The sequence below is a fragment of the Mustela nigripes genome, chromosome 5 (genome assembly GCF_022355385.1).
Source record: "Mustela nigripes isolate SB6536 chromosome 5, MUSNIG.SB6536, whole genome shotgun sequence".
NCBI lineage: Eukaryota > Metazoa > Chordata > Mammalia > Carnivora > Mustelidae > Mustela > Mustela nigripes.
In genome coordinates, this window is record NC_081561.1 from 96,161,634 (window position 1) to 96,187,114 (window position 25,481).

Consider the following 25,481-nt stretch of genomic DNA (forward strand, 5'->3'; position numbering starts at 1 on the left):
CCTCACAGATCATCTGCATTATAAATTCTATTTGAGGCTTATCTTTAAAAAAAAAAAATAATAACCTCAATTCACTTTCATTCTCAGATGCACTTTTGCTTACTTCTTTCTTTTTGCTAACTTCTTCCTTTAGATACATTCCATTACACTTTTTTCCCCAGTATTTTTAAACTCATTCCTCTTCCTATTAAATAAAATATACTGTTTTCCCACCTAGAACTTTAAAAAATATACATATTCTTTCTGATGTTTTAATGCTTTCATAGTTTATTATTTTTAATTCTTTTCCACCTGCTATAACTTTCTCTCCATTTTTCAGCACATCACACGAAAGGTAGAAAACTTATATCCCCATAAACCATCTTTAGTCTCTGGAGTTATTTTGCTAACCAACCTCTTCCTCCCATTTTTAAGAGGTTATGTACAGATCAAAAACACCGGGGATGGTGAGGAGATTGTAGCTTGGCTATAGAGAACAGGATTTCTAGAGTCAGACTTACTTGGGTTTGAATCCTGACTCCACCTTTTCCTACCAGTAAGACCTTAAGAAATCTCCATAGCCTTTCTGTGTCTCAGTTTCTTAATCTGTAAAGTGTAGACAATACTTTACTTGTGGAGTTGTTTGAGGATGAATGATAGCATGTGAAGAAAGAGCTTCTGGGTCGAGTGTGTAGCCCAGAAACCACTCGAGAAGTGATTGTGTAGCATTGCTGTGTCTTAGATGTTATCACATCAAGATGATGAATGGACCGGTCTGCCCCAGAGAGGCTAACTTCATTGACTGAGGGAGAATTCTATCCTCCAGTGAACTTTTCTTAACTCCAAAGAAGTCTTTCTGACGGGGGTGTCTTTACTCCATAAGCCATTATCAGGTATATGTTCTGGGCTAGGTTTTATGGAGAAGTACTTAGAGCCCAGCCTTGACCCTTAGGGACCGTATAGTCTGGGTTCAAAGCTAGTGCACAAACTCAACTATGATGTAACATAAAAAGTGTACCTTCTAGAAGACCCTAAGCGCTCTGGGAGATCAAAGAAGACAAAGAAGGATTTCAAGCCAAAGACATTCAAAACCTAATCTATTTGGCCTCACTTCTGCAATGAAACTAGCTCCCACCCAGTGTTCCCCGTCCCCATGAGTGGGCACCAGCCTGTGTTCGGAACCTGCCAGGGCTCTGGGAAGCTCATTCCCCCACTCCCGCTCCTTCCCTGCTGCCACCATCTGGCAACAGGGCTGAGAAGATCCTCCCTCTTTAGTGTCCGCTGAACCTCCCCAACTGTCTTCACTTCCAGTGACTTCTGTGGCTCTCAAACCTCAGTCTCTTAGAATCCCCTGGAGGGCTTGTTAAAACACAGACTGATGGGCCCCAATCCCAGATCTTCTAATTCCCTGGGTTGTGGTGAGACCTGAGAATCTGCATTTCTAACAAGTTGCTACCCCAGTTGTTACTGATGCTGCTGGTCTGGGGTCTAGGAAGCACATTTTAGTTCATGGCCCTATCATGTCCTAGAGGGATTATTGCCCCCACCTTCCTCCTTAACTGTCTGTCTCTAATCCTTCTCTTCTTCTTTTTCTTCTTCACATTCTCCACCCTGATCTCAGATCTCGAAGGAAAAAAAGAAAAAAGAAAAAAAAAAAAAGCAACCCTTTTGACTCTTTTGACTGTGGTTTGCCCATACCATAAATGTCAAAATTCCTCATGTGGCCTCCAGGGCCCTCCATGACCCAGCACCTACCTTCCTCTATATTCCTATCTGCTGCCTGGCAGATCCCATACCTAACCTCTAGCACACAGAACTCCTGGCAGTTTTTAATATCCAGGTCATTTCGGGTTTTGCCTTTTGCATGTCCTGTGGGGCCCTTTCTTGGTTGCCACAGGTCCTTGCAGACCTCAGGAATGCCTCCTTGGGGGAACACTGCCTCTCCACCTGCAGGCAGAGATAGATGCCTCACCACAAGACTTGGAGCTTCCTGAGGGCAAGAGCCAAATCTCTTATCTCTGTAGCCTCGACCCCAAGCAATACTTTGCCTGGTGCACAGAGTTGGAAATCAATGGATATCGAGTGAAAGGAGATCCAGGGAGTCTGCTTTGAAAGAGGCAGGCATTTTAGAGAGATGGAAAGATGGTTAGGATTTGGACATGCAGAGAAAAGAGGAAGAACATTGCAGAAGAGGAAGCTTGCTTGGGCCTCCACTTGGACACAGTGTGAGGAAGAAACAAGGAGAGGGCTGGTTTGGCCGGCCAGTTGAGGGTGAGAGTAAAAGTACACTCAACATGACTCAGCAAGTCATTACAAAAGTCAGGAAAGACCCAGATCAAATGTGAAAATACGGATAGTACCATTAACCAAGACCACAGTCTCCAGAGATGGAGTATGTTGGATGAGGACTAAAGATAGATGAAGACCAAGAGTGTGGTTGGCGCCATTGTGGATTTGGGGACACCATTAGGACATACTCCAGTGTCAGGGCTTCCTGTGCCTTCCCCTCACCTTATTTATATTTTGATCTCCAGGACCTAGTAGGTGCTCAGTAAATGCTGAATGAATGAACAGTGGATGAATGTAGGCACGGGAATACGTAACAAAGGCCAGCAGCGATCCTGCATGAGCCAAGGAAGAGGACAGGTGGGCAGGTGGTTACTGAGATGATTTGAGGAAGCGCCATCTTAATCCGTGATGCCACCCATGTGGATAAGACTTGGGCAAGAGGAAAGGCAAACTGCTGGCAACGGGGAAGGCCACGATGGAAATCTGGGGAAGGGCAGCAGCAGCAACTGCTGAGACCTGGGGAAAACCTTAGTATTTGTGAAGATAGTCAAAGGACACCTTGACCAAAATGCCTTTTATCTGGGCTAGTGGTTCTTGGTACATGGCTTCACTACTTGTGTCCAGGGACCGAAGGTATGAGAGCTGGATATACTCTCCAACTTCACTGTACTAATGCAATAAACATGAGCATTAGTACTTTCCTTCTATTTAAAGGTACGTCGAGAAAGAGTTATGCACTGTCACTGCTAATCCATTTCTCCCTGCGAAACAGACAGCTTTATGACTATTATGACACTGTTCTCCAAATCTAACCACTACTGTTCTTCCATTCAATTTAACCCATTGACATGTGTTTAGAGAATGTAATATAATGTTGAAAGTGTGAAAGAAACCGTTTTTCTTCTGACCTATTCTTGCAGCCTTCCTGTACAATACCAGGGGGCCTTCTCACATTACTGTCTGTGGGCAGAGACATGACTGAATAAAAATAATCTAGTGGTCAAAGCATTAAGTGGTCTTTATATTAACATACACACAGTAAGGAGTTATATTTCTAAGCAGACGTCCTCAGATATCTTGGGTTGGGCTTCCAAGGCTGTAATTGTATTTGGTAGCTCCATCAAAAAGGAAAATTTGCACCTGGCGATTCACAGAACTGTACCCCTGGGGCTAATATTACATTATATGTTTATTTAAAAAATGTAAGAAAAAAAGAAAATTTGCAGTGTGACCAACCAGGGAGTTCTCTTATCAAAAACAAGCACTGGGACATGGGGGGGGGGGGGGCAGATACACAGAAGATAAACAGCAGATAAAGAGTCAAGATTCAGTTTCCTTTTACGCTGTGGCTGGGGGACAGGCAGACCATTCTTTACCCCTGCCTGCCACTGGTGAACAGAGCTCAAGGTTATGAACTGCAAGTCATTGACTTTTAAAATTCAATTTCATTTCTTTAAACAGTCATTGGGAGCATGAATATCGAATTAAAGGCTTTAGACACTGAGGTCCTAGTCTGACAATCTGTAATGCAGGAACCAGTTGGAGTTCATTCATTCAACAGATATTTACTGAGCATTTTTGTATTGTTAGTGAGACGTGAGGGAGCAAGGCAGAGCCGGGTTTTCCGTCCTGGATTTCCAGACTCTGATTTTATCGTCACTGATGCTGCTATGGCTAACACGTGAACGACTGCCTTTGTTTCCAGTTTTCTAGTTCCTAAGAGATGCTGCACTTCTGAGGCCCATCCAGAGCAGCAGTTTTCAATGTGCTCTTCAAAAATTCCACTGTGTGTCAGTATCGATGGAGCCAACTAGAAACTCGAAGGAAAGTGGAATTCAGGAAGTCAGGGAGTTCTAAGAATGCTTGGAATTTCTAACAGATTTTGCTAAACATTTTCCGTATCATGATATGTTCCAGGAGACCATAAACCTTGTTTATACAAATATAAACTCCTCTTTGCCTTGCTGATAACTCCAAATAAATACTTCAGATGACCACCCACCAGAACCCCAAGAAGTTTTGGGCATTTGTGTGTTCCCTATAAAATATGTGCTTTGTGCATTTTTTATGATCAAAGCAGAAAATCATGAGGTGTTGCCTCCTTTTTATTCCTACTGTTAAATTCTTCAGAACCAGTTTCAAATATTTCTGGAGATCTCCATAATATCATTACAGAAATGTAAAATAATGTTTGACCTCTTGTCTTGATCTGACTTTTAGAAGAGGGGAATAAAGACTTTTTTTTTTTTTTAACTTGCATTTCGGTACAACCAGATGCTGAATTCTCCAGTTAAAATGACTTAACCTGTCACATTGTTTACATGGTAGCAATCAACTAAATTAAATACAGGACTATAAATCTGGATAGCAGCTTTATTCAGCAAGAAGCCTACTGTAAAGTTCATAGATGCTAGCACCAAACACAGCTGTATTGGCCCTGGTCCAGGAGGTAATAGGATAAAGGAATAGGGAACATAACCTTTAGCTTAATATAGTTTGGTAAATTAGATCCTATATATGCTAATTTTGTACTTTTTTTAATAGATGGAACTGATTAAAAATATAAGTACTGCCGAACAGCCCTATTTATTCACTCGACATGTTCATTTCCTCAACTTCTCAAGGTAAGATATTTTCCAGCTTAATGGTTCTTTCATTTCTTTTTAGTACTTAAACTCCTTCTAACGCACAATTATTTTAAAATCTACCTTCATCTTCAAGGTAGTGTAATTACCCCTGAAAAGCCTTTTTAATCCATTTATTTTTGCCATGGAGGGATCTAAATTTGAAATATTTGGACAGAAGCTTCATTTCTCTCTAGAATACTAATCTTAAATCTTTTGAAAACTTGAAACAATTTTAATGCAAAGCCATTTGACCTGATAGTTCCATTTTAAAGGAAAAAAAAAAATGGGTAGGTATTGAAACAAATAAACTGAGAGTAAGAGATGGGTATTGTAACAGAACTATTTCCTTGTACATGTCTATACAATTTGAACCCACACAGGACTGTGGGAATAACTTAGCTGTGGAGTCACGTGTTTTATAGAATCCAGACGCTAGGACTGGCCTCTCTGCCTACCTTTTTAATACTCCATTTGATCATTCTAAATCTTGTATGTTTGATGTTGATGGGGTATTTTAGAACTCTGTTTTTTTCTTCAGCTGCAAGGGCCTTCTGATCATAATGCAAATCTTCAAACTTAGCGTTTTGGACTCTTGCTCTGTTACGTCGCAAACTTGTAGTTCTGGGCGTTCTTTTCTTCCTTTAGCTGTGGTGCCCTTGTCAGTACCCACCAGCGGCAGATCTGCTGACCAGCCCAGGACCCTGGGCCTCCCTCATCCTCCATCTGACGGGTGCCTCCTTTACTGCTACAGTCCCCGTGTGGACAATAGGATGTCACAAGTCTGCAGGAGAGCAACAGAGGTCCCACTAGCTAATGCTGGCCTAATGGACCCCTGCCCCCAGGGCCAGGCACCTAGGGAAGCTGGTGCTCAGAGGAAGGCAGGGCGCTGCCTGAGCACTTGCTGCTCCTGAATTCACACCAGAGCTGCTCGGAGTTGGCACAGCTGCCCAGCCCCAGGATGCCTAACAGTCTAGGGGCTAGGAGAAGGTTTGAGCCTTCAAAGGACTGCCCTGCTGTGCATCAGGCCCTGTGCAAATCAAGTGTAAAGGGAGTGAGATTCAGCAGAGCGAGTCACGGAGCAGTGAACAGAAGGGGCCGCTTTATTTTTTTAAAAGCAATTTCCCCCTGCAGTTTCCCCACCTCCCTGGTAAGCAGCATTCCCTTGGACAGTGAGTAAGCACATAGGACACGCACAGTTGATCCTCAGTGACTCAGTAGGCTGAGGAGGTTTCCACCACATTTGCGGAATGGCTTGTTACCGGATTGTCTGGGGTATGCACCTTGCCTCTCACTTCCGGTAGGCTGAGAACACATAATTAGATGTAACTAGACAACAAAGTCTTGTTAGTGGTTTCAGGCATTGCGTGTTAAAACTTGCAGAGAGCAAAGCTCAGCCCCCTGACCCTTGCTTTTCTCGTGAGCTTCCTTCTGCATCACCCCAGACATCTTCTAACCTCATGATTTAACTGTTCTTGCTTTGTGGGTCACAAAACAAATTGCAATGCAACGAATTTTAGTAACTGACTCAGAACAGTTTAAAACGCTAATGACAAGCCAAAGCCAGTCCCTTAATTGGGTCAGTAGAGCTGAGCACAGCATGGCCGTCAGACCTGGTCATGGCCTCCACTGTTAAACACATGCCCAAGAGTTGTTTAATTTGATCGATTTAATCATGAAAAAAATTGGTAAGTACCTTTGAGTAGACACCACATCTGCAGCCAGTGTTGGCCTGGCTGCCAGGACCTCTGGGCTTAAGACTTTCCCACTGACCATGGCTTTGGGGTAGCAACTTCACCTCTGGGTGGGGAGCTCCCGGGAGGTCTTTTTTTCCCCATCTATAAAATAGGGACAGTTCCTCCGCACTCCTACCTTGTGGGGATTCTCTAACACACGAATGAAGGAGAGCCCTTCAACTTCCTTCAGGGAAGGGTATTACATATAGGCAAGGTGGAATTTATTTTTTAAGAGGAAATAATTTTATTTGAAATAAAACAAGTCCACATATATACTGACCACTACACACACTTAAAAAAAATGTGAACCAACATAGATCATTCTGAATAAATTATAGTAATTTATACTCGAGCAAAATTAAAACATATCTTCCTATTTTCCTTATCAAGGAGATTGTTGTAAGTAATCTTTCCTCTGCTATATCCCAATAATCTTACTTTCCTATTAGTTTTAAGCTGGAATGACTACATCATTTTTTAATTTTTTCTGTCTGGGTTATGCGTCTATTTGATCATGTATGAGTGATGATACTCATTTCTATGTCTCTGACAACTGCTTAGCCCTATAGAAAAATTACCTTTGTAGTTTCTAGTTGTAGAGGTCTGTGAAGTTCTCTGCCACTTCCTAAAGACAATAACCTACACAATGCCGCTGAGTGGCATTCAGGAGCATTTCTGCAAAAGCCACATTCGGAGCCTACAGCTGAGTTCTGGTCCGTGGGTAGCCTCACAGCATCTCCATGACCTTGAGAGCAGGGCCTAGTTCCTTCTGATTTCTCCTTCCTTCATTCCATCTTGTTCAATGAACACATTTTTGCACTGAGGACCTCTGTCTCCTGTATGCTCCTCCAGGACTGGGACTTCCCCAATGAACTACAAATGTTTTCCTTGGAGTTGCCTGGGTGGTTTAGTTGGTTGTCTGCCTTCGGCTCAGGTCATGATCCCGGGGTCCTGGGATGGAACCTCACATCAGGCTCCCTACCCAGTGGGGAGCCTGCTTCTCCCTCTGCCTGCTGCTCCCTCTGCCTATGCATTCTCTCTCTCCCTCTCTTTCTCTCTCTGTCTTTTTTTTGTGGGGGGGGGGATTTTATTTATTTTTTATTAATTTTTTATTTTATATAAACATATATTTTTATCCCCAGGGGTACAGGTCTGTGAATCGCCAGGTTTACACACTTCACAGCACTCACCATAGCACATACCCTCCCCAATGTCCCTAAACCCACCCCCGTTTCCTGTCCCCCCATCCCCCCAGCAACCCTCAGTTTGTTTTGTGAGATTAAGAGTCACTTACGGTTTGTCTCCCTCCCAATCCCATCTTGTTTCATTCATTCTTCTCCAAACCCCTTAACCCCCCATGTTGCATCTCCACTTCCTCATATCAGGGAGATCATATGATAGTTGTCTTTTTTCCGCTTGACTTATTTCGCTAAGCATGATATCATCTAATTCCATCCACGTTGTCGCAAATGGCAAGATTTCATTTCTTTTGATGGCTGCATAGTATTCCATTGTGTATATATACCACATCTTCTTTATCCATTCATCTGTTGATGGACATCTAGGTTCTTTTCATAGTTTGGCTATTGTGGACATTGCTGCTATAAACATTCGGGTGCACGTGCCCCTTTGGATCACTACGTTTGTATCTTTAGGGTAAATACCCAGTAGTGCAATTGCTGAGTCATACGGTAGTTCTATTTTCAACATTTTGAGGAACCTTCATGCTGTTTTACAGAGTGGTTGCACCAGCTTGCATTTCCACCAACAGTGTAGGAGGGTTCCCCTTTCTCCGCATCCTCGCCAGCATCTGTCATTTCCTGACTTGTTGATTTTAGCCATTCTGACTGGTGTAAGATGATATCTCATTGTGGTTTTTATCTGTATTTCTCTGATGCCGAATGATATGGAGCACTTTTTCATGTGTCTTTTGGCCATCTGGATGTCTTCTTTGCAGAAATGTCTGTTCATGTCCTCTGCCCATTTCTTGATTGGATTACTTGTTCTCTGGGTGTTGAGTTTGCTAAGTTCTTTATAGATTTTGGACACAAGCCCTTTATCTGATATGTCGTTTGCAAATATCTTCTCCCATTCTGTCAGTTGTCTTTTGGTTTTGTTAACTGTTTCCTTTGCTGTGCAAAAGCTTTTGATCTTGATGAAATCCCAATAGTTCATTTTTGCCCTTGCTTGCCTTGCCTTTGGCGTTGTTCCTAGGAAGATGTTGCTGTGGCTGAGGTCGAAGAGGTTGCTGCCTGTGTTCTCCTCAAGGATTTTGCTGGATTCCTTTCTCACGTTGAGGTCCTTCATCGATTTTGAGTCTATTTTCGTGTGTGGTGTAAGGAAATGGTCCAATTTCATTTTTCTGCATGTGGCTGTCCAATTTTCCCAGCACCATTTATTGAAGAGGCTGTCTTTTTTTCCATTGGACATTCTTTCCTGCTTTGTCGAAGATTAGTTGACTGTAGAGTTGAGGGTCTATTTCTGGGCTCTCTATTCTGTTCCATTGATCTATGTGTCTGTTTTTGTGCCAGTACCATGCTATCTTGATGATGACAGCTTTGTAATAGAGCTTGAAGTCTGGAATTGTGATTCCACCAACATTGGCTTTCTTTTTCAATATCCCTTTGGCTATTCGAGGTCTTTTCTGGTTCCATATAAATTTTAGAATTATTTGTTCCATTTCTTTGAAAAAGATGGATGGTACTTTGATAGGAATTGCATTAAATGTGTAGATTGCTTTAGGTAGCATAGACATTTTCACAATATTTATTCTTCCAATCCAGGAGCATGGAACATTTTTCCATTTCTTTGTGTCTTCCTCAATTTCTTTCATGAGTACTTTATAGTTTTCTGAGTATAGATTCTGTGCCTCTTTGGTTAGGTTTATTCCTAGGTATCTTATGGTGTTGGGTGCAATTGTAAATGGGATTGACTCCTTAATTTCTCTTTCTTCTTTCTTGCTGTTGGTATAGAGAAATGCAACTGATTTCTGTGCATTGGTTTTATATCCTGACACTTTACTGAATTCCTGTATAAGTTCTAGCAGTTTTGGAGTGGAGTCTTTTGGGTTTTCCACATATAGTATCATATCATCTGCGAAGAGTGATAATTTGACTTCTTCTTTGCCGATTTGGATGCCTTTAATTTCCTTTTGTTGTCTGATTGCTGAGGCTAGGACCTCTAGTACGATGTTGAATAGCAGTGGTGATAATGGACATCCCTGCCGTGTTCCTGACCTTAGCGGAAAAGCTTTCAGTTTTTCTCCATTGAGAATGATATTTGCGGTGGGTTTTTCATAGATGGCTTTGATGATATTGAGGTATGTGCCCTCTATCCCTACACTTTGAAGAGTTTTGATCAGGAAGGGATGCTGTACTTTGTCAAATGCTTTTTCAGCATCTATTGAGAGTATCATATGGTTCTTGCTCTTTCTTTTATTAATGTGTTGTATCACAGTGATTGATTTGTGGATGTTGAACCAACCTTGCAACCCTGGAATAAATCCCACTTGGTCGTGGTGAATAATCCTTTTAATGTACTGTTGAATCCTATTGGCTAGTATTTTGGTGAGAATTTTCGCATCTGTGTTCATCAAGGATATTGGTTGATAGCTCTCTTTTTTGATTGGATCCTTGTCTGGTTTTGGGATCAAGGTGATGCTGGCCTCATAAAACGAGTTTGTAAGTTTTCCTTCCATTTCTATTTTTTGGAACAGTGCCAGGAGAATAGGAATTAGTTCTTCTTTAAATGTTTTGTAGAATTCCCCTGGGAAGCCGTCTGGCCCTGGGCTTTTGTTTGTTTGGAGATTTTTAATGACTGTTTCAATCTCCTTACTGGTTATGGGTCGGTTCAGGCTTTCTATTTCTTCCTGGTTCAGTTGTGGTAGTTTATATGTCTCTAGGAATGCATCCATTTCTTCCAGATTGTCAAATTTGTTGGCGTAGAGTTGCTCATAGTATGTTCTTATAATTGTCTGTATTTCTTTGGTGTTAGTTGTGATCTCTCCTCTTTCATTCATGATTTTATTTATTTGGGTCCTTTCTCTTTTCTTTTTGATAAGTCTGGCCAGGGGTTTATCAATCTTATTAATTCTTTCAAAGAACCAGCTCCTAGTTTCGTTGATTTGTTCTATTGTTTTTTTGGTTTCTATTCATTGATGTCTGCTCTGATCTTTATGATTTCTCTTCTCCTGCTTGGTTTTTGGGTTTCTTTCTTGTTCTTTCTCCAGCTCCTTTAGGTATAGGTTTAGGTTGTGTACCTGAGACCTTTCTTGTTTCTTGAGAAAGGCTTGTACCGCTATGTATGTTCCTCTCAGGACTGCCTTTGTTGCGTCCCACAGATTTTGAACCATTGTGTTTTCATTATCATTTGTTTCCATGAATTTTTTCAATTCTTCTTTAATTTCCTGGTTAACCCATTCATTCTTTAGAAGGATGCTGTTTTGTCTCCATGTATTTGGGTTCTTTCCAAATTTCCTCTTGTGATTGAGTTCTAGCTTCAGAGCATTGTGGTCTGAAAATATGCAGGGAATGATCCCAATCTTTTGATACCAGTTGAGACCTGATTTAGGACCAAGGATGTGATCTATTCTGGAGAATGTTCCATGTGCACTAGAGAAGAATATGTATTCTGTTGCTTTGGGATGAAATGTTCTGAATATATCTGTGATGTCCATCTGGTCCAGTGTGTCATTTAAGGCCTTTATTTCCTTGTTGATCTTTTGCTTGGATGATCTGTCCATTTCAGTGAGGGGAGTGTTAAAGTCCCCTACTATTTTTGTATGATTGTTGATGTGTTTCTTTGATTTTGTTATTAATTGGTTTATATAGTTGGCTGCTCCCACGTTGGGGGCATAGATATTTAAAATTGTTAGATCTTCTTGTTGGACAGATCCTTTGAGTATGATATAGTGTCCTTCCTCATCTCTTATTATAGTCTTTGGCTTAAAATCTAATTGATCTGATATAAGGATTGCCACTCCTGCTTTCTTCTGATGTCCATTAGCATGGTAAATTCTTTTCCACCCCCTCACTTTAAATCTGGAGGTGTCTTCAGGTTTAAAATGAGTTTCTTGTAGGCAACATATAGATGGGTTTTGTTTTTTTATCCATTCTGATACCCTGTGTCTTTTGATTGGGGCATTTAGCCCATTAACATTCAGGGTAACTACTGAGAGATATGAATTTAGTGCCATTGTATTGCCTGTAAGGTGACTGTTACTGTATATTGTCTCTGTTCCTTTCTGATCTACCACTTGTAGGCTTTCTCTTTGCTTAGAAGACCCCTTTCAATATTTCCTGTAAAACTGGTTTGGTGTTTGCAAATTCTTTTAGTTTTTGTTTGTCCTGGAAGCTTTTAATCTCTCCTTCTATTTTCACTGATAGCCTAGCTGGATATAGTATTCTTGGCTGCATGTTTTTCTCGTTTAGTGCTCTGAATATATCATGCCAGCTCTTTCTGGCCTGCCAGGTCTCTGTGGATAAGTCTGCTGCCAATCTAATATTTTTACCATTGTATGTTACAGACTTCTTTTCCCTGGATGCTTTCAGGATTTTCTTTTTGTCATTAAGACTTGTAAATTTTACTATTAGGTGACGGGGTGTGGACCTATTCCTATTGATTTTGCGGGAGGTTCTCTGCACCTCCTGGATTTTGATGCTTGTTCCCTTTGCCATATTGGGGAAATTCTCTCCAATAATTCTCTCCAGTATACCTTCTGCTCCCCTCTCTCTTTCTTCTTCTTCTGGAATCCCAATTATTCTAATGCTGTTTCATCCTATGGTGTCACTTATCTCTCGAATTCTCCCCTCATGGTCCAGTAGCTGTTTGTCCCTCTTTTGCTCAGCTTATTTATTCTCTGTCATTTGGTCTTCTATATCGCTAATTCTTTCTTCTGCCTCATTTATCCTAGCAGCAAGTGCCTCCATTTTTTATTGCACCTCATTAATAGCTTTTTTGAATTTCAACTTGGTTAGATTTTAATTCTTTTATTTCTCCAAAAAGGGCTTTTATATCTCCCGAGAGGGTTTCTCTAATATCTTCTTTGCCTTTTTCGAGCCCGGCTAGAACCTGAGAATCGCCATTCTGAACTCTAGATCTGACATATTACCAATGTCTGTATTGATCAGGTCCCTAGCCTTCGGTACTGCCTCTTGTTCTTTTTTTTGTGGTAGAACTTTTCCGCCTTGTCATTTTGTCCAGATAAGAGTATATGAAGGAGCAAGTAAAATACTAAAAGGGTGGCAACAACCCCAGGAAAATATGCTTTAACCAAATCAGAAGAGATCCCAAATCGTGAGGGGGGAGAAAGGGGATAAAAAGAGGTTCAGAAAGGGGAAAAAAAAAAGAAACAATTAAAAAAAGAAAACAAATTTTAAAAAAGTATAAAAAAGAAAATATATATATATTAGATAAACTAGTTAAAAAACGTTAAAAAAGAAAAAGGTAAAAGTTAAAAAAATTTAGCAGAAGAAGAGAAAAAAAAATTGAAAAAGAAAAAAAAATTAAATTAACTGCAAGACTAAAGAATCTTGGGGAGAAAGCCATGAGTTCCATGCTTTGCTTTCTCCTTCTCTGGAATTCCGCTGCTCTCCTTGGTATTGAAGCTGCACTCCTTGGTAGGTGAACTTGGTCCTGACTGGATTTCTTGTTGATCTTCTGGGGAAGCGGCCTCTTGTAGTGATTCTCAAGTGTCTTTGCCCCAGGCAGAATTGCACCGCCCTTACCAGGGGCCGGGCTGAGTAATCCTCTGGGTTTGCTTTTAGGAGCTTTTGTTCCCTGAGTGCTTTCCGTAGAGTTCCAGAGGACGGGAATGAAAATGGCAGCCTCCTGGTCTCCGGCCCGGAGGAGCCGAGAGCCGGGGCCCCACTCCTCACTGCGCCCTGAGAGAACAGCGCCCAATTACTCCCGTCTCTGTGGCCTCCTGCCACGCTCCAAGCTCACCGAGCCTGCTACCGGTTGAAGGTAACCCCGAGCTGAGAGCTCACTCCTCGGCTCTGTCTCTGTAGCCGGCTTCCCTGTTCTAATACCTGTAAGCTCTGCAACACTCAGACACCCCCGATCCTTCTGTGACCCTGCAGAACCTGAGGCCATGCTGATCCTGCATGGGCTTCACCCCGGTTTAGCCTCTGGAGCGATGTCCCTCAGCGGAACAGACTTTTAAAAGTCCTGATTTTGTGCTCCGTTGCTCCGCCACTTGCCGGAGCCGCCCCCCCCCTCCGCCCCGTCCATCTTCCTTTCGCTTTGGATTCATTTCTCCGCCAGTCCTACCTTCCAGAAAGTGGTTTATTTTCTGTTTATAGAATTGCTGTTCTTCTTCTCTTCGATCTGCCATTGGATTTGTAGGTGTTTGCAATCTTTAGATAAGCTATCTAGCTGATCTCCTGCTACCTGAAGTAGTCTCAGCCTACTACTTCTCTGCCATCTTGACTCCTACCCCTCTCTCTGTCTTAAATAAAATATTTTTTAAAAGTTTTCTTTGCTTTGAGAGAAGTGTACACCCTCCTTCCCTTAAAGAAGAATGGCAACAAAGTGTGAAGTCTTTAGAAGAAAGGGTCATAGCGTGCCCCCCAAGGGAGGTGGGAGAAAGTGTGGAAGGACATTCTAGAACAGGAGCCCTTGCTGCTGGGATATGAGGGACAAGCCAACTTTAGCCAAAGGGGAAGGGCATTGGTGGCACAGGGCCCAGCATGAGCTAAAGCCAGAGAAAGAGAGTGGCCGAAAGGAATCGGAAGATAGGAGCCCAGGGGTGGGCAGAGCAGGAAAGGATGACAGTTAAGAGCTTTAAGCCAGGGGTGGAGGGGTGGAGGGGTGAACTGGCCTGAACATCTCTCTCCTTCAAAAAGCTCATGCTACCTGTGGGAGCACTCTTACCCTCTCCTGCCACCCCATAGACAAGAGGATCTGGCTTCAGGTAGGGCACCTCCACGAGCATGAACAGAATGGCAGATTGAGCCTTACTACTTTACAAGACCATGTTAATCCCACTGAATATGGGAAGTTAAAACATCAGCTTTTCTTTTAACAGGGAACAGCTTTAAGGGAAAGGTTTTAGGTATAAATGGCAAACTGGGTATGTAAAGAAAGCCCTCAGTACACAACTCACAGAAAAACCACCAGGTCGGAATGCGTTGAGGGCTTTCTCATGCTTTTATAAAAAGGAGTTCTAGGGGCACCTGGGTGGCTCAGTGGGTTAAAGTGTCTGCCTTCAGCTCAGGTCATGATCTCAGGATCTGGAGATCAAGCCCTGCATTGAGCTCTCCGCTCCGTGGGGAGCCTGCTTCCTCCTTCTCTTTCTACCTGCCTCTCTGCCTACTTGTGATCTCTGTCTGTCAAATAAATACATAAAATCTTTAGAAAAAGATAAAAATTAAGATTAAAAATTTTTTAAAAATAAAAAGGAGTTCTATATTTTAAATTATAAGGCAAAGAGATAATTAAACTACTCTTAAGAAACCTACCCCGATCATTGCTAACAGCCATATATATGGTTGGCTTGGTTCAAGATAATGAGGTTATTAAGATAAGACTTGACACTGTAACTTAATATTCTTTGTTAACATTTGATTTCTAATCTTCCTTACATTCTTAATGTGCAGCAAAATACTTGCTAGTGAGCAGAACATAAGAAAGGTCTCACCTCCCTTCCTACAACCTATGCCCTTAACTGTTCTGAACTTCTGAAGTGTGCAGCCTTATACCAAAACGAATTGCCCTCTATTTCTTTTTTTTCTTTAAGTATATATGGCATTCTTATCTTGAAATAGACACACTGTGAGCCATGCAAAATGTTATCCTGCAAGCTCTTGGCATTTAGGTAGTCAACTGGCTTCATTTACTCATCATCCAGGCATCTTGCTCTATTCCTTCTTTTCCCTAATTTTAGACCTGGAAGGACCATTTCATCATATCTAGCTTTAGTAATTCAACCACAGAAAACAAGAGTGAAAAAGACCAAACCAGTGTTTTCGTGGTTGTTTCAGGGAAGGTTTCCTGCCAGGGGAGAGGAGCAGCTCCAAAGCCAGTAGAAATTTCAGGCCGGTTGGGATTCATGAGGGTTAACACAAGACTGCTGTTTTCACATGGCTTTTGAACTGCTTAAAACCTTGAGCCCAACAAATGCTTTCCAACTGAACCACCTGGAGAATTGAGTCAGAATGACCACGGCCTAAAAGATGCTACTCTTTGTTGTGATGTTTTAAGAGGATTTTTTAAAATTTGTGGACTGTGGTTTCCTGTGTCCGTTCCCAGAGCTAACCAAGATAATTACAACTTCTGAAAAAGTTCAGCCTCAGTATCGACGAAATCTCTTTAAGGGTGTCCCAGATCCACACGCTGCATAGATTGTGACAGTTCAATTTACCTTCCCCTCACCCCCACTTTTTTGTTTGTTCGCTAAGTGTTTTGTTGGGGAGAAGAGGCAGTAACCTTCCAGCCTAGAGCCCCCCTCAACCCCTACCTGGTGTCTCTCAGGGTAGACCTGGGAAGGGCTGGGTGGGAGCTCTGCGCTGTCAAAGTAGTCCACGCGCATTACAGGACACATCAGTGCGCTCAGTAATTTCCAGCTACAGTCTCAGCGCCCTCTTTCCACCACAGGCAACGTTTCTTGTTTCTGATTCAGGACTCCCTCCTTTTTTTTTGTTTATCTGCTCCTGGTGGCTCCAACGCCTACAAGAATTCGCAAAAGCAAAACATTTAAAAATCAATCAATCACTCGAGAAGCAGACAGGATGTGATGGGCGGCGGGGGGAGGCATTTGGGATACTTTCAAGGCCTTCCCTTAAGGCGAGGCCTTCATCACGGGCCCGAACAGAGGCTGCCTTCTCAGGGCACTGTTTAACAAAACAAATCCGATCTCACGGATTCCATAATTCGGTTGGCTTTCCACATCTTTCTTCTGAATGCTGACTTGACATTCTCTTTAGCAAAGCCATCCGCTTTAACCCTGTGCCCTGCCAGTAATGGTGACAGAAGTCTCCAACTTTGAAGCTAGGGATTGATATCAGCAGAGGTCGAACACTTTCTCTCCCTCCTTAAGCATAGCCCAGAAGTTTGATTTTATGCTATTTATAAACACTGCTGGACCAGAGATGGCGCTGTCTCCCTCACTTTCCTCTTTCCCTGAACCAATGCTGTTGCTCAGTGGACACATAAACCCACCTGCTTTGGAAGCCTGATGAAGATTAGTATCATCTGGACTTTTCCCTGAGTGCTCCTCACTGCACACCACCAGAGACCTTCCCCCTTATGGAGTCACCTTGTCTCCTAGCAAGAGGCCTAACCCCAGGGTCCCCCTGCCCCTCCCTTCCCACCATTTGTCCCCACTTTCCATCAGCATATGCTTCTACCTTTCTTCCCTAAGGACATGCCACAGAGCAGAGGAAGCTCAGTGTCTTCTGCTTCTGTTTTGTGTGTGGGGCCCTATCCCCAGGCGGCCAAGAACCCAAGTGCCCACAGTCTTGGGTTGTGAGGATGGGGGGTGGTGGGAGATGCTTCCAACCCATTACAGCAAAGGACCAATAAATAAGCATTCTTCCCTTCTTCCTTCTGCAGGCAGCTCCTCACCCTGCTCCCCAAACAATCACATCCTTTTCCGTGATGGCTTTTCTCTCACTTCAAAATGTCTCCTCCCGGGTGCCTGGGTGGCTCAGTGGGTTAAGCCTCTGCCTTTGGCTCAGGTCATGATCTCAGGGTCCTGGGATCAAGTCCCACACTGGGCTCTCTGCTCAGTGGGGAGCCTGCTTCCTTCTCTCTCTCTCTGCCTGCCTCTATGCCTACTTGTGATCTCTCTCTGTCAAATAAATAAATAAAATCTTAAAAAAAAAAAGTCTCCTCCCTCACTGACAGGGATCAAAGCTGGCCTCTAGCCACAGGGTACTTGTCATGTTTTAATATAGGTAACAGCACAAGGATAACCTTTGCTTTTAGGCCAGAGGTGAAAAGAAGATATACTTTCAGTAAAGTGGAAATTGCCAAGGGCCAAGAGGAGGGAAATATAAGCTTGGGTTTGGGATGATGAGAAAGTTCTGGGGATGGGTAGAGATGAGGGTTGCACAACAGTGTGAACATACTTAATACCACTGAATTGTACACTTAAAGATTTTGTGTTGTGTATATTTTACCATAATTTTTAAAAAGACATAATTAAAAAAAAAAAGTGTTTTCACCTCTAGAAAACTGTGCTATAATGGGAGGACAAAACAGTCTTAATTCCCTCAAATAATTTTGGTCATAAGTCTTATGACCAAACTAGGCAGACTATCATCAGCTGTTTGATGGAAGTATACCTAAAATTCTTACTCACATGCTTTACATAACCATTGGAGAAAGAGCTAATGTTGTATGGAGCAGATATGGAAGAAAATCTGCAGAATGAGATATTTAGGAATGCACGAGAGAAAATGAGAACCATGTTGTTATTATTCCAGGATGTAAGAGAATGACATCGTGCTTTGGCTCTTCATCTTCTCATCAAAAAACAAAAATAAAAAGAATACGATAAATTTGCAAAGGGTCCGAAGGAGAGCCACAGGGGTAATTACAGAGTTGATAAATAGGACGTATGAACAAATGTTAAAGAAATTGGAAATACCTGCTATTTTAGGATGACTTAAAAGACAGTTTCAAATAATAACTGTTGTGGTGACCAAAGGACAAGAGTGTGTTGTTAAGAGAAGATATGGCCTGACTCCTGGGCTCCAGTGTGTAGGCACAGCACAGAATCTAGCCTCAGCTCTGGTCTGCACAATTGTCTAGAGTTCCATAAAGACCAAATTAGAAGTAAGGATTTAAAAAGGAAAGGAAGTTAAGTCTGAAGACGACTGCCAAAGGAATTTTCAAGGAGAAACACAAACAAAAGAATTTAAAGGAATTAAAATTGAAGCTGAAAAGTTGTATAAAGAAAGTTAAAAGTTATATAAAGTTATATAAAAAAGTTTAAAAAAAAACATGAAGAGAAGCCAATTCTTTAGGTTAAGTGGATCAAACAAAAGGAAATGCACATAAAGGAAGATTAGGAATTTTGGCTGTGTGACCAAAGACTCCTCAACTGTCAGGTTGGCTAATAGGATTGGGCTTCTCCTGGAGGCTCTGGAAACTCTTCAGAGTTGAGAACAGAAGGCAGAGCGTTGTGCTGTGTGATTGGTGGTGGGGCCACCAGTGGCGGGGGGGGGGGGGGGGGGGGGGGGGGGTGTTGCTGTGCAAAGCATTCACTCTCCAGCATACAAGCAACAGCAGTAGGTTCAGGGAATCGAGAGACCTTCTAAGGGTGACCAGGAATTCTGACTAGAATGAAAAAGTATGGAAGGAGGAGAAACCTTCTTTGAGAGAGGGCAGGATGAGGGGGGGAATTTGTTTCATGGGATACGTGGGTGATATTCTGGCCTCTTTGGCATAACTGACATGCCACCCTAGTTTTGCCAGTTTGGGAGGGAGCTCTGCATCCTAGAAAAATGACTGGGGCCAGCAACCTGAAACCATTATTACTATGGATTTCTGGAAAGTGGGAGATATATGTCAGACATCTCTCTATAGTTAAAAATGTCAAAAGAGTGGCTGTTATTTATCTGATACTTAACACAACATTCCTGTGCCATCTAAAACTTCTGTTTGGGAGAATTATTCTGGAAATCTTGCAGTGGGCTACAGAGTGCGACTGGGAACAAGTCACCCATGCTCAGGAAGCCATGTGAGTCCTCAAGGCCACAGCGTGGGGGGTGGGGGGTCGGGGGAACAGACGGCTGTCGCCAGTCTGAGAACCGTCTCACATGACAGGGCAGTTCTGCTGATGAGCGGTGATGGTCCTTCTTCACATGAAGACAGAAGGAGAGCTGAGGTTTTTTAAAGCAGGGTGCCATCGCCTTCCCATCTGGAATGTGTGCTTTGTCTTCCTGATCCTAGCTTTATGACTTCAGTTGCTGCTTATCATAGATAGGAAAGGCTCAATTCAATTAAAAAGTGGAAGATCCGTGCGGGATGATAGTGGCTAGCCACCTGGGCACAGCTGATTTCTGAGACTGGTTAGCTGCCATGCTCATGAAGTCAGGTGGATGTCACCTGCTTAGATCTGGGAGGTGACAAGGTTCGTATGGTCATGGCTAACCTTACTCCTGAGCAGCTTGTTTTCCAAGGTGGAGCCATCCAGGAGTCCAGAATGTCATTCATTCATCCTGGGGACTGAAATGCTACCGCCAAAGAGTCATTTCTTTTGGTACCTTTGGATTCTTCTCTCTGAAGGTTCACTTGCAAAATGCAGATAAACCAAGGATGACATTATGTGCATTTATACACAAAAAAAAGGATCAGGGGCTTGTCATGTCGACTTCCTTCTGTGCAGCAGAGCCTGTGAATGCAGCAGAAACTTCCAGCTTAGAAGCATACACCCAGGCCGTTATGTCTTTGTGGTCTGAGCACCTACTGTGTGCCGCACACTGTGCTAAGGACATCTGTCCCCCCTCCAGGAGGCGGCAGTCTGATTGGAGAGGCAGACCCAGTCACATGGTGCTGGAGAGAAGGTCAGACCCAGCATGGGACTGACTTGCAGAGGGATGGGACTAATTCTGGGCTGGGTTTTGAAAGGTGACAGAGTCTGCTAGCTGAAGAGAGGGGGTAGGCTGGTGTCCATTTGTTTTCTCTGAACTCCTTCTGATCCCTGACAGAATGTCGAGGTATCCTCATCAGAAAGTCGTGGGGTCACAGGGTGAAAAGAGCCTGTGGGTCCTTCAGAGCAAGACCTCTGCCCAGAGCCTAGTGTGTTCTCCCAGGCTCCTCGGGGTTACCATTTTCAGGCAGGTTGAAGAGAAAGGGGAGGAATCCTTAGAAACAAGTCAGCCAACCTAATCATTTTGCCTTGCGAAGGCCTTGCCCTCAGGCTAGCATTCAGAGCATGTGTCCAATCCCTTTGTGGAAGGCATTCAAATGGAACATTTAGATACTTGTTTCCTTTTAATCTAAAACCACTCATCATCACTTGAGGAAAATTATATTGATTTCTGCTGTGTTCACAATGTCCCTTATGTTATTACTTTGCTCAATTCTGGAATCTTCTCTCTGTGGTTCAGAGCACAGCTTCTGGGGCCAGACTGCCTGGGTTCGAAGCCCGGCTCAGCCACAAACTACTCACGCTCTCCCTCCCCAGGTGAAGGTGGGAATGCTTTTGGTTTCTACCCCACGGAGATGTCATGAGGCATCTGTGAGTTGGTCACAAAAGGCGTTTACAACCAAGTGACTTAATAAATATTGTGTGTGTTTAAGAAATATTGGGTAATATCACCCACTTCCTGGAGAGCACCTTACCATTCTAATCAGAATGCAAGAATAAAACGCCTTCTCCCCCAGCCAGGAAATCAGAATTTATCAGATATTCTCTGGAGGGCCAGACACTGGGAATACAAAACCCAGCCCAGCGTGCCTCCGTCCCCAGCCTAGTGAGAAAACCCCAGAGTTATGCAGTGCACAACCTGCCCAGCTGTACAAGGGGGTCCTGATGTTCTTCCTCTTCTTCTATACCTCCCTGCTGACCATTCAAGTCGTTTGCATAGAGCCATGCCACAGACAATCCTCTAAGCCCCCCCAGCAGACATTTACCACCCATAATAAAGTGCCCATTGGGAAACACAGCTTGCTGATGGCATTGTTCACTGGGACCTTAGCAGATGGGGTCCTCTCGTGATAGTCTGTGAACTAGAGGGGAAACAACATCTAAGTGGGCTTTATTTTCCTTCGGAAGTGACAGGTTGTAACCAGCTCCGTGTTTGTGTGCCTGTGCTAGGTTTGGAGGAGACCAGCCTGTCTATATCAACATCATTAGAGACCCCGTCAGCCGGTTTTTATCTAACTATTTTTTCCGTCGATTTGGAGACTGGAGAGGGGAACAGAATCACATGATCCGCACCCCCAGCATGAGGCAGGAGGAGCGCTACCTGGTAAGTCCTGTCCCATCAAAGAAGCTGTCCTTGCCCTGCCCTGGGCATTTCTGTGTTGTCCCCGTGACATTTCCGTGGCACCCTCCTCAAGGAGCAAGTTTTTGCCAGTGAAAAGTTAATTGTCCCAGATGACCCAGATCCTGAGAACATCTTCTCAAATGACTTGCTAATCTTGTTTTTCTCAGTTTGTCTTTAGTGCTAGGTTTTAGATCCTAGAGAAGAAAAGAACCTTTCCTAGGGGATCCCGACTGGGGCTGTTGTTGTTTAGATGTCGTTTAGATGAGTCTTTCTTAGTGGGTCACAAAGTGTTTTTCTGTGAGTGAAGGGGGTTTTCAAAGGAGACCCTGTAGTTCCATTAAGGATATGGGCACAAGCGTGACTATTTATAGGCTGTCTGATGTCAAGTCCAGGTTCTTGCCACCATGGCACAACAGAATCAGGCTGTCTTGACAGAAACTATCTGATCTTTCTGGACCTTGTTTGGGGACCCTCAGCACCGTGGGGTTGTGAACTTTGACCCCAGTAGTTGTTCTACAGTGCACAGTTGGGAACAAAAAAACAGAGGGCCAAGCAAAGCATCTTTCCACCAGCCCCAGAGCCAAAGTATCTCTCTTACCTGCTTATGACCTAGATTGACGAAAGCTTGCTGACTAGCCAAGAGTCTGGGGTCCAGAAGCAGAAATCCTGGTCTCTGTGTCGGAGGGAAGCTGTTGGGGTCACCAGACCCATCCTAGGCTGTCGGGTACAAGCAGAAGGAGCAGAAAGGAATGTTGCAAGTTATTCGTGCAACTCTGCTCCCAGGGCAGGAGAGCGACAGGAAGTCTGAGCCTGCTGCTGCCAAGGCCACAGAGCATCCTTGTACCAAAGGACGAGGGTCATGACTCACAGGTCTAGCTTGTGGACCAAACTTCTCTTTCCTCATCTAATTTTGTAAAATGTAATAAGAATATGTGTTTGGAGTTTGGACACATTTTGGATGATGTCCCTTTCATGTCTTAAAATCCATGAGTGGAGTTGAGAGAACTGAGAAGCCCAGAGGTTGGGTCTTATCTGGTGCGAAACAACTCACTCATAGCTGGGCCAAGACCAGAAATGAAGCCTTGCCCCTCACCATTCCGGATTTATTCAACTATCTAATGCTTTAATGAAATATCTCTAAAGTGGCTCTTTTTTTTTGAAATTTTGATGGCAGAAACTCAAATCTTTTTCTTTAAACTACATGTTACGAATGTGGCTACATATTTTATTATTCAGCACGAGTACATTTTCAGAGTATAGAATCACATACCAGTATGTGAGGCAGGTCAGGTCCAAGCACCCAGAGTGGGGTTCCTCTAGGACCCACCAAGAGGGTCCTTGGCTTGAGGCAGGTTAGAAATCAAATGCAAGCCAGACTTCAGTGAAGGTAAAGCAGACTTTACTGAAGATCTGTAGAGAAGGAGATCTAGACGGAGCATCTGGGAGACTTGGAAAGGAATGAGGGAGTCTTGTCTTTGCTTGGAGTCGGAGGTTTTTAATTGGCGATTATGGTCCTGTACAGGTGTCCTCTGAGACCTCCAGGAACTGGTCAGAATGAGGACAGGGTCCAGGGGTTCTTTGACAGGCACACATTCCCTGAAGCCAGTGGTCTTGGTGTGGAGATATCTAACTCCAGTGCAATAGGCAGACCACTGACTGGTCCCTCCCTAGAGACCATCTGTTGTGCTGGAAAACTCCAAAGATGTCATTATCTCTTTGTCCCTTACAGGGAGGACATGTGTGAAGGTAAGATATGTGTAGGGAGGGGGGTGCAGGTCCTAGCAAGAATGGCAGCAGGAAAAGAAGCAAAGGGGAGAAAACCAGCCTTTTCTTTCATGAGGGCCCTGCAGTGGGTGTGCGTGGGAGTGGGGCCAGGAGAACAGCAGGAGGAGAATTCAGAGAAGTCAGTTCTAGAGACAATAATTGAGCCCTGGGAGTCACTCCAGTTTCTCTAAGTGAGCTGGGAAATAACCTGAATGACCCCAAATCCAACATACCATAATCATTGACTCTTTCTCCCACATCTCCATGGGAAAGCCTGAGCCCTTCTCCCAGCAGGGGATATGTCATCCCATCGGCCTTCAGACATTCTCTGCAGGTCTTCCCCATCTTTCTAGGAGCTGGGACCTTCTTCCTGCTCTAGACCTGTATCTGGCAGATCCCGGATGCTTTCCCTGCAAGTCTCACAAGGCTCCTCACACTCAAGGTGTCCATATGGCTCTACTGAATGGAGTTTGTAGGATGGTGACCCCAGAGTTATGCAGTGCACAAGCTGCACAGCTGTACAGGGAGGTCCTGATGTTCTTTCTCTGTGCTCTCTGTGTGGGGGATATCATTCCTCTGGGTGAGATCATGTCTTAACTTCTTTCCTGTCCTCCCAACTTTCTATAAGCTCTTTGAGGATAAGATAGGATCAGAGTTCCATCTACATCCCTGGCACCCAGAAGAGGGGCTGAAATACTGGAGGCCTAAATAGCACTCTACTTACTAAAAAACAAACGTATTAATATGGAAGTTGAGGGCAGTTCTCTAGGTTTTTCTACCCTGTCATGTTTTTGTCATCCTGGAAAGCATTGCCAATAACATAGGTTTTCACACATTCACACACAGAGTAAGTCGTCATCACTCACCAGAGAACTTGTAAACAGGAGAGAAAAAAAGTAATGGTTTAGATTAAAAATATATAGAGAGAGAATATTGAATGCTGGTAGTCGAAGCAAATCTTCTATGTTTGAAGGGCAGGGAGCTTACTTTATGGTGTGATCTGAGAGATCCTAGGGAAACTTCCTGGCCTGGAATTCTACCCTTAGAGATTTGAGGGGCTCCCTTTCCCAGTGTAAGCGCCGCGTCCTGGGAAGGGCTGACATCCGATGAGCTGATGTCATTCCTTGGCAGGGCCCCAGCAGGAGAACACTGGGCTCCCCAAAGCAGCAGAGGGAGTTATCAGGGGAGCATGGAATAAAGAGGGGAGCCCAAGGGACACGTGACTCCTTCCTGACCTGACCCCAGCCTGACCCAGTTAGAAGACTCTTTTCCTGTTCAAAGGGTAGTTTGTTTATTTGGAAATAAGACAGTCTTTTGCTATTTTTTTTTTTGAAATAGCTGAAACTTTTTATTTCATCTCCTTGGTCCATTAAACCCTTGAAATAAAACGGCCCCCTTTCAGAGGCTGTCCTCATTTTGGCAGGCCCGGGTGGTCAGTTGTTTGACTCAAAAGAGGGTGTTGTTTGTGTCTCAGTAGGGTGTAGGGCAGCTGTGAGGAGACCGCTGGCCCCTCGGCAAGGCCCTCCCTTGGGGGCAAGGGCCTGGAGGGGGGATGCACCGGGGATCCCACACCCAAGGAGGCAGGCATGGTGGGCCACCCCCATGGGGCGGTGTGATGAGGCCTTTCCCCGAACACTGCACGCACACGGAGTCACGGGGGACTGGCCCGAAAAGGGGCTACTGAGGTACCCACATTATTCCAGGTCTCAGCGCTCAATACCACTTGCTTTATCCAGTTGCCAAAACTCAGCCAGTTCTGCTCCTGGCCCTGAGCCTCGCAGGACTGCTTAGCATACAGCTGAGAGAGGGCCAGAGATCGCCGAGCCTGCCCAGGGGATGAAATAATATCATCTTGTGATGCTGGGTAGTTTGGAAGAAAGTGGTAAAGGGTAAAGGGATCCTAGGATTTGCAGGGTCTCTGGAGGTCATGAGGAAACTCTTGTTTCACAGGTAGAGGAATGGGGCCTGGGTCTAGGGGTGGGTCCAAGGCCCTGCCAGGAGTAGAAGCCTGGCCTCAACTTCACAATATATTGTTGAATCACTGGGACCTGATGTTTTCTTCCTACATAGCAAAGGGGGAAGAGATCTGGGTGGGCCAAATCCTATGCTTTTTCAGCAAAATCATTTTGTCTGACACATCTTTACAAAGA

At 43.9% G+C, this 25,481-nt stretch overlaps 1 protein-coding gene across 1 annotated transcript in view; it reads left to right on the forward strand.

The window, feature by feature from the left end:
* Nucleotides 1–25,481, forward strand: part of UST (uronyl 2-sulfotransferase) — a 298,377-nt gene that overhangs the window by 172,128 nt on the left and 100,768 nt on the right. Inside the window, exons 4-5 of the mRNA XM_059400914.1 lie at nt 4,813–4,892; nt 21,396–21,549. Coding sequence (XP_059256897.1) covers nt 4,813–4,892; nt 21,396–21,549 — 234 coding nt within the window. The remainder of the gene's footprint in view (nt 1–4,812; nt 4,893–21,395; nt 21,550–25,481) is intronic.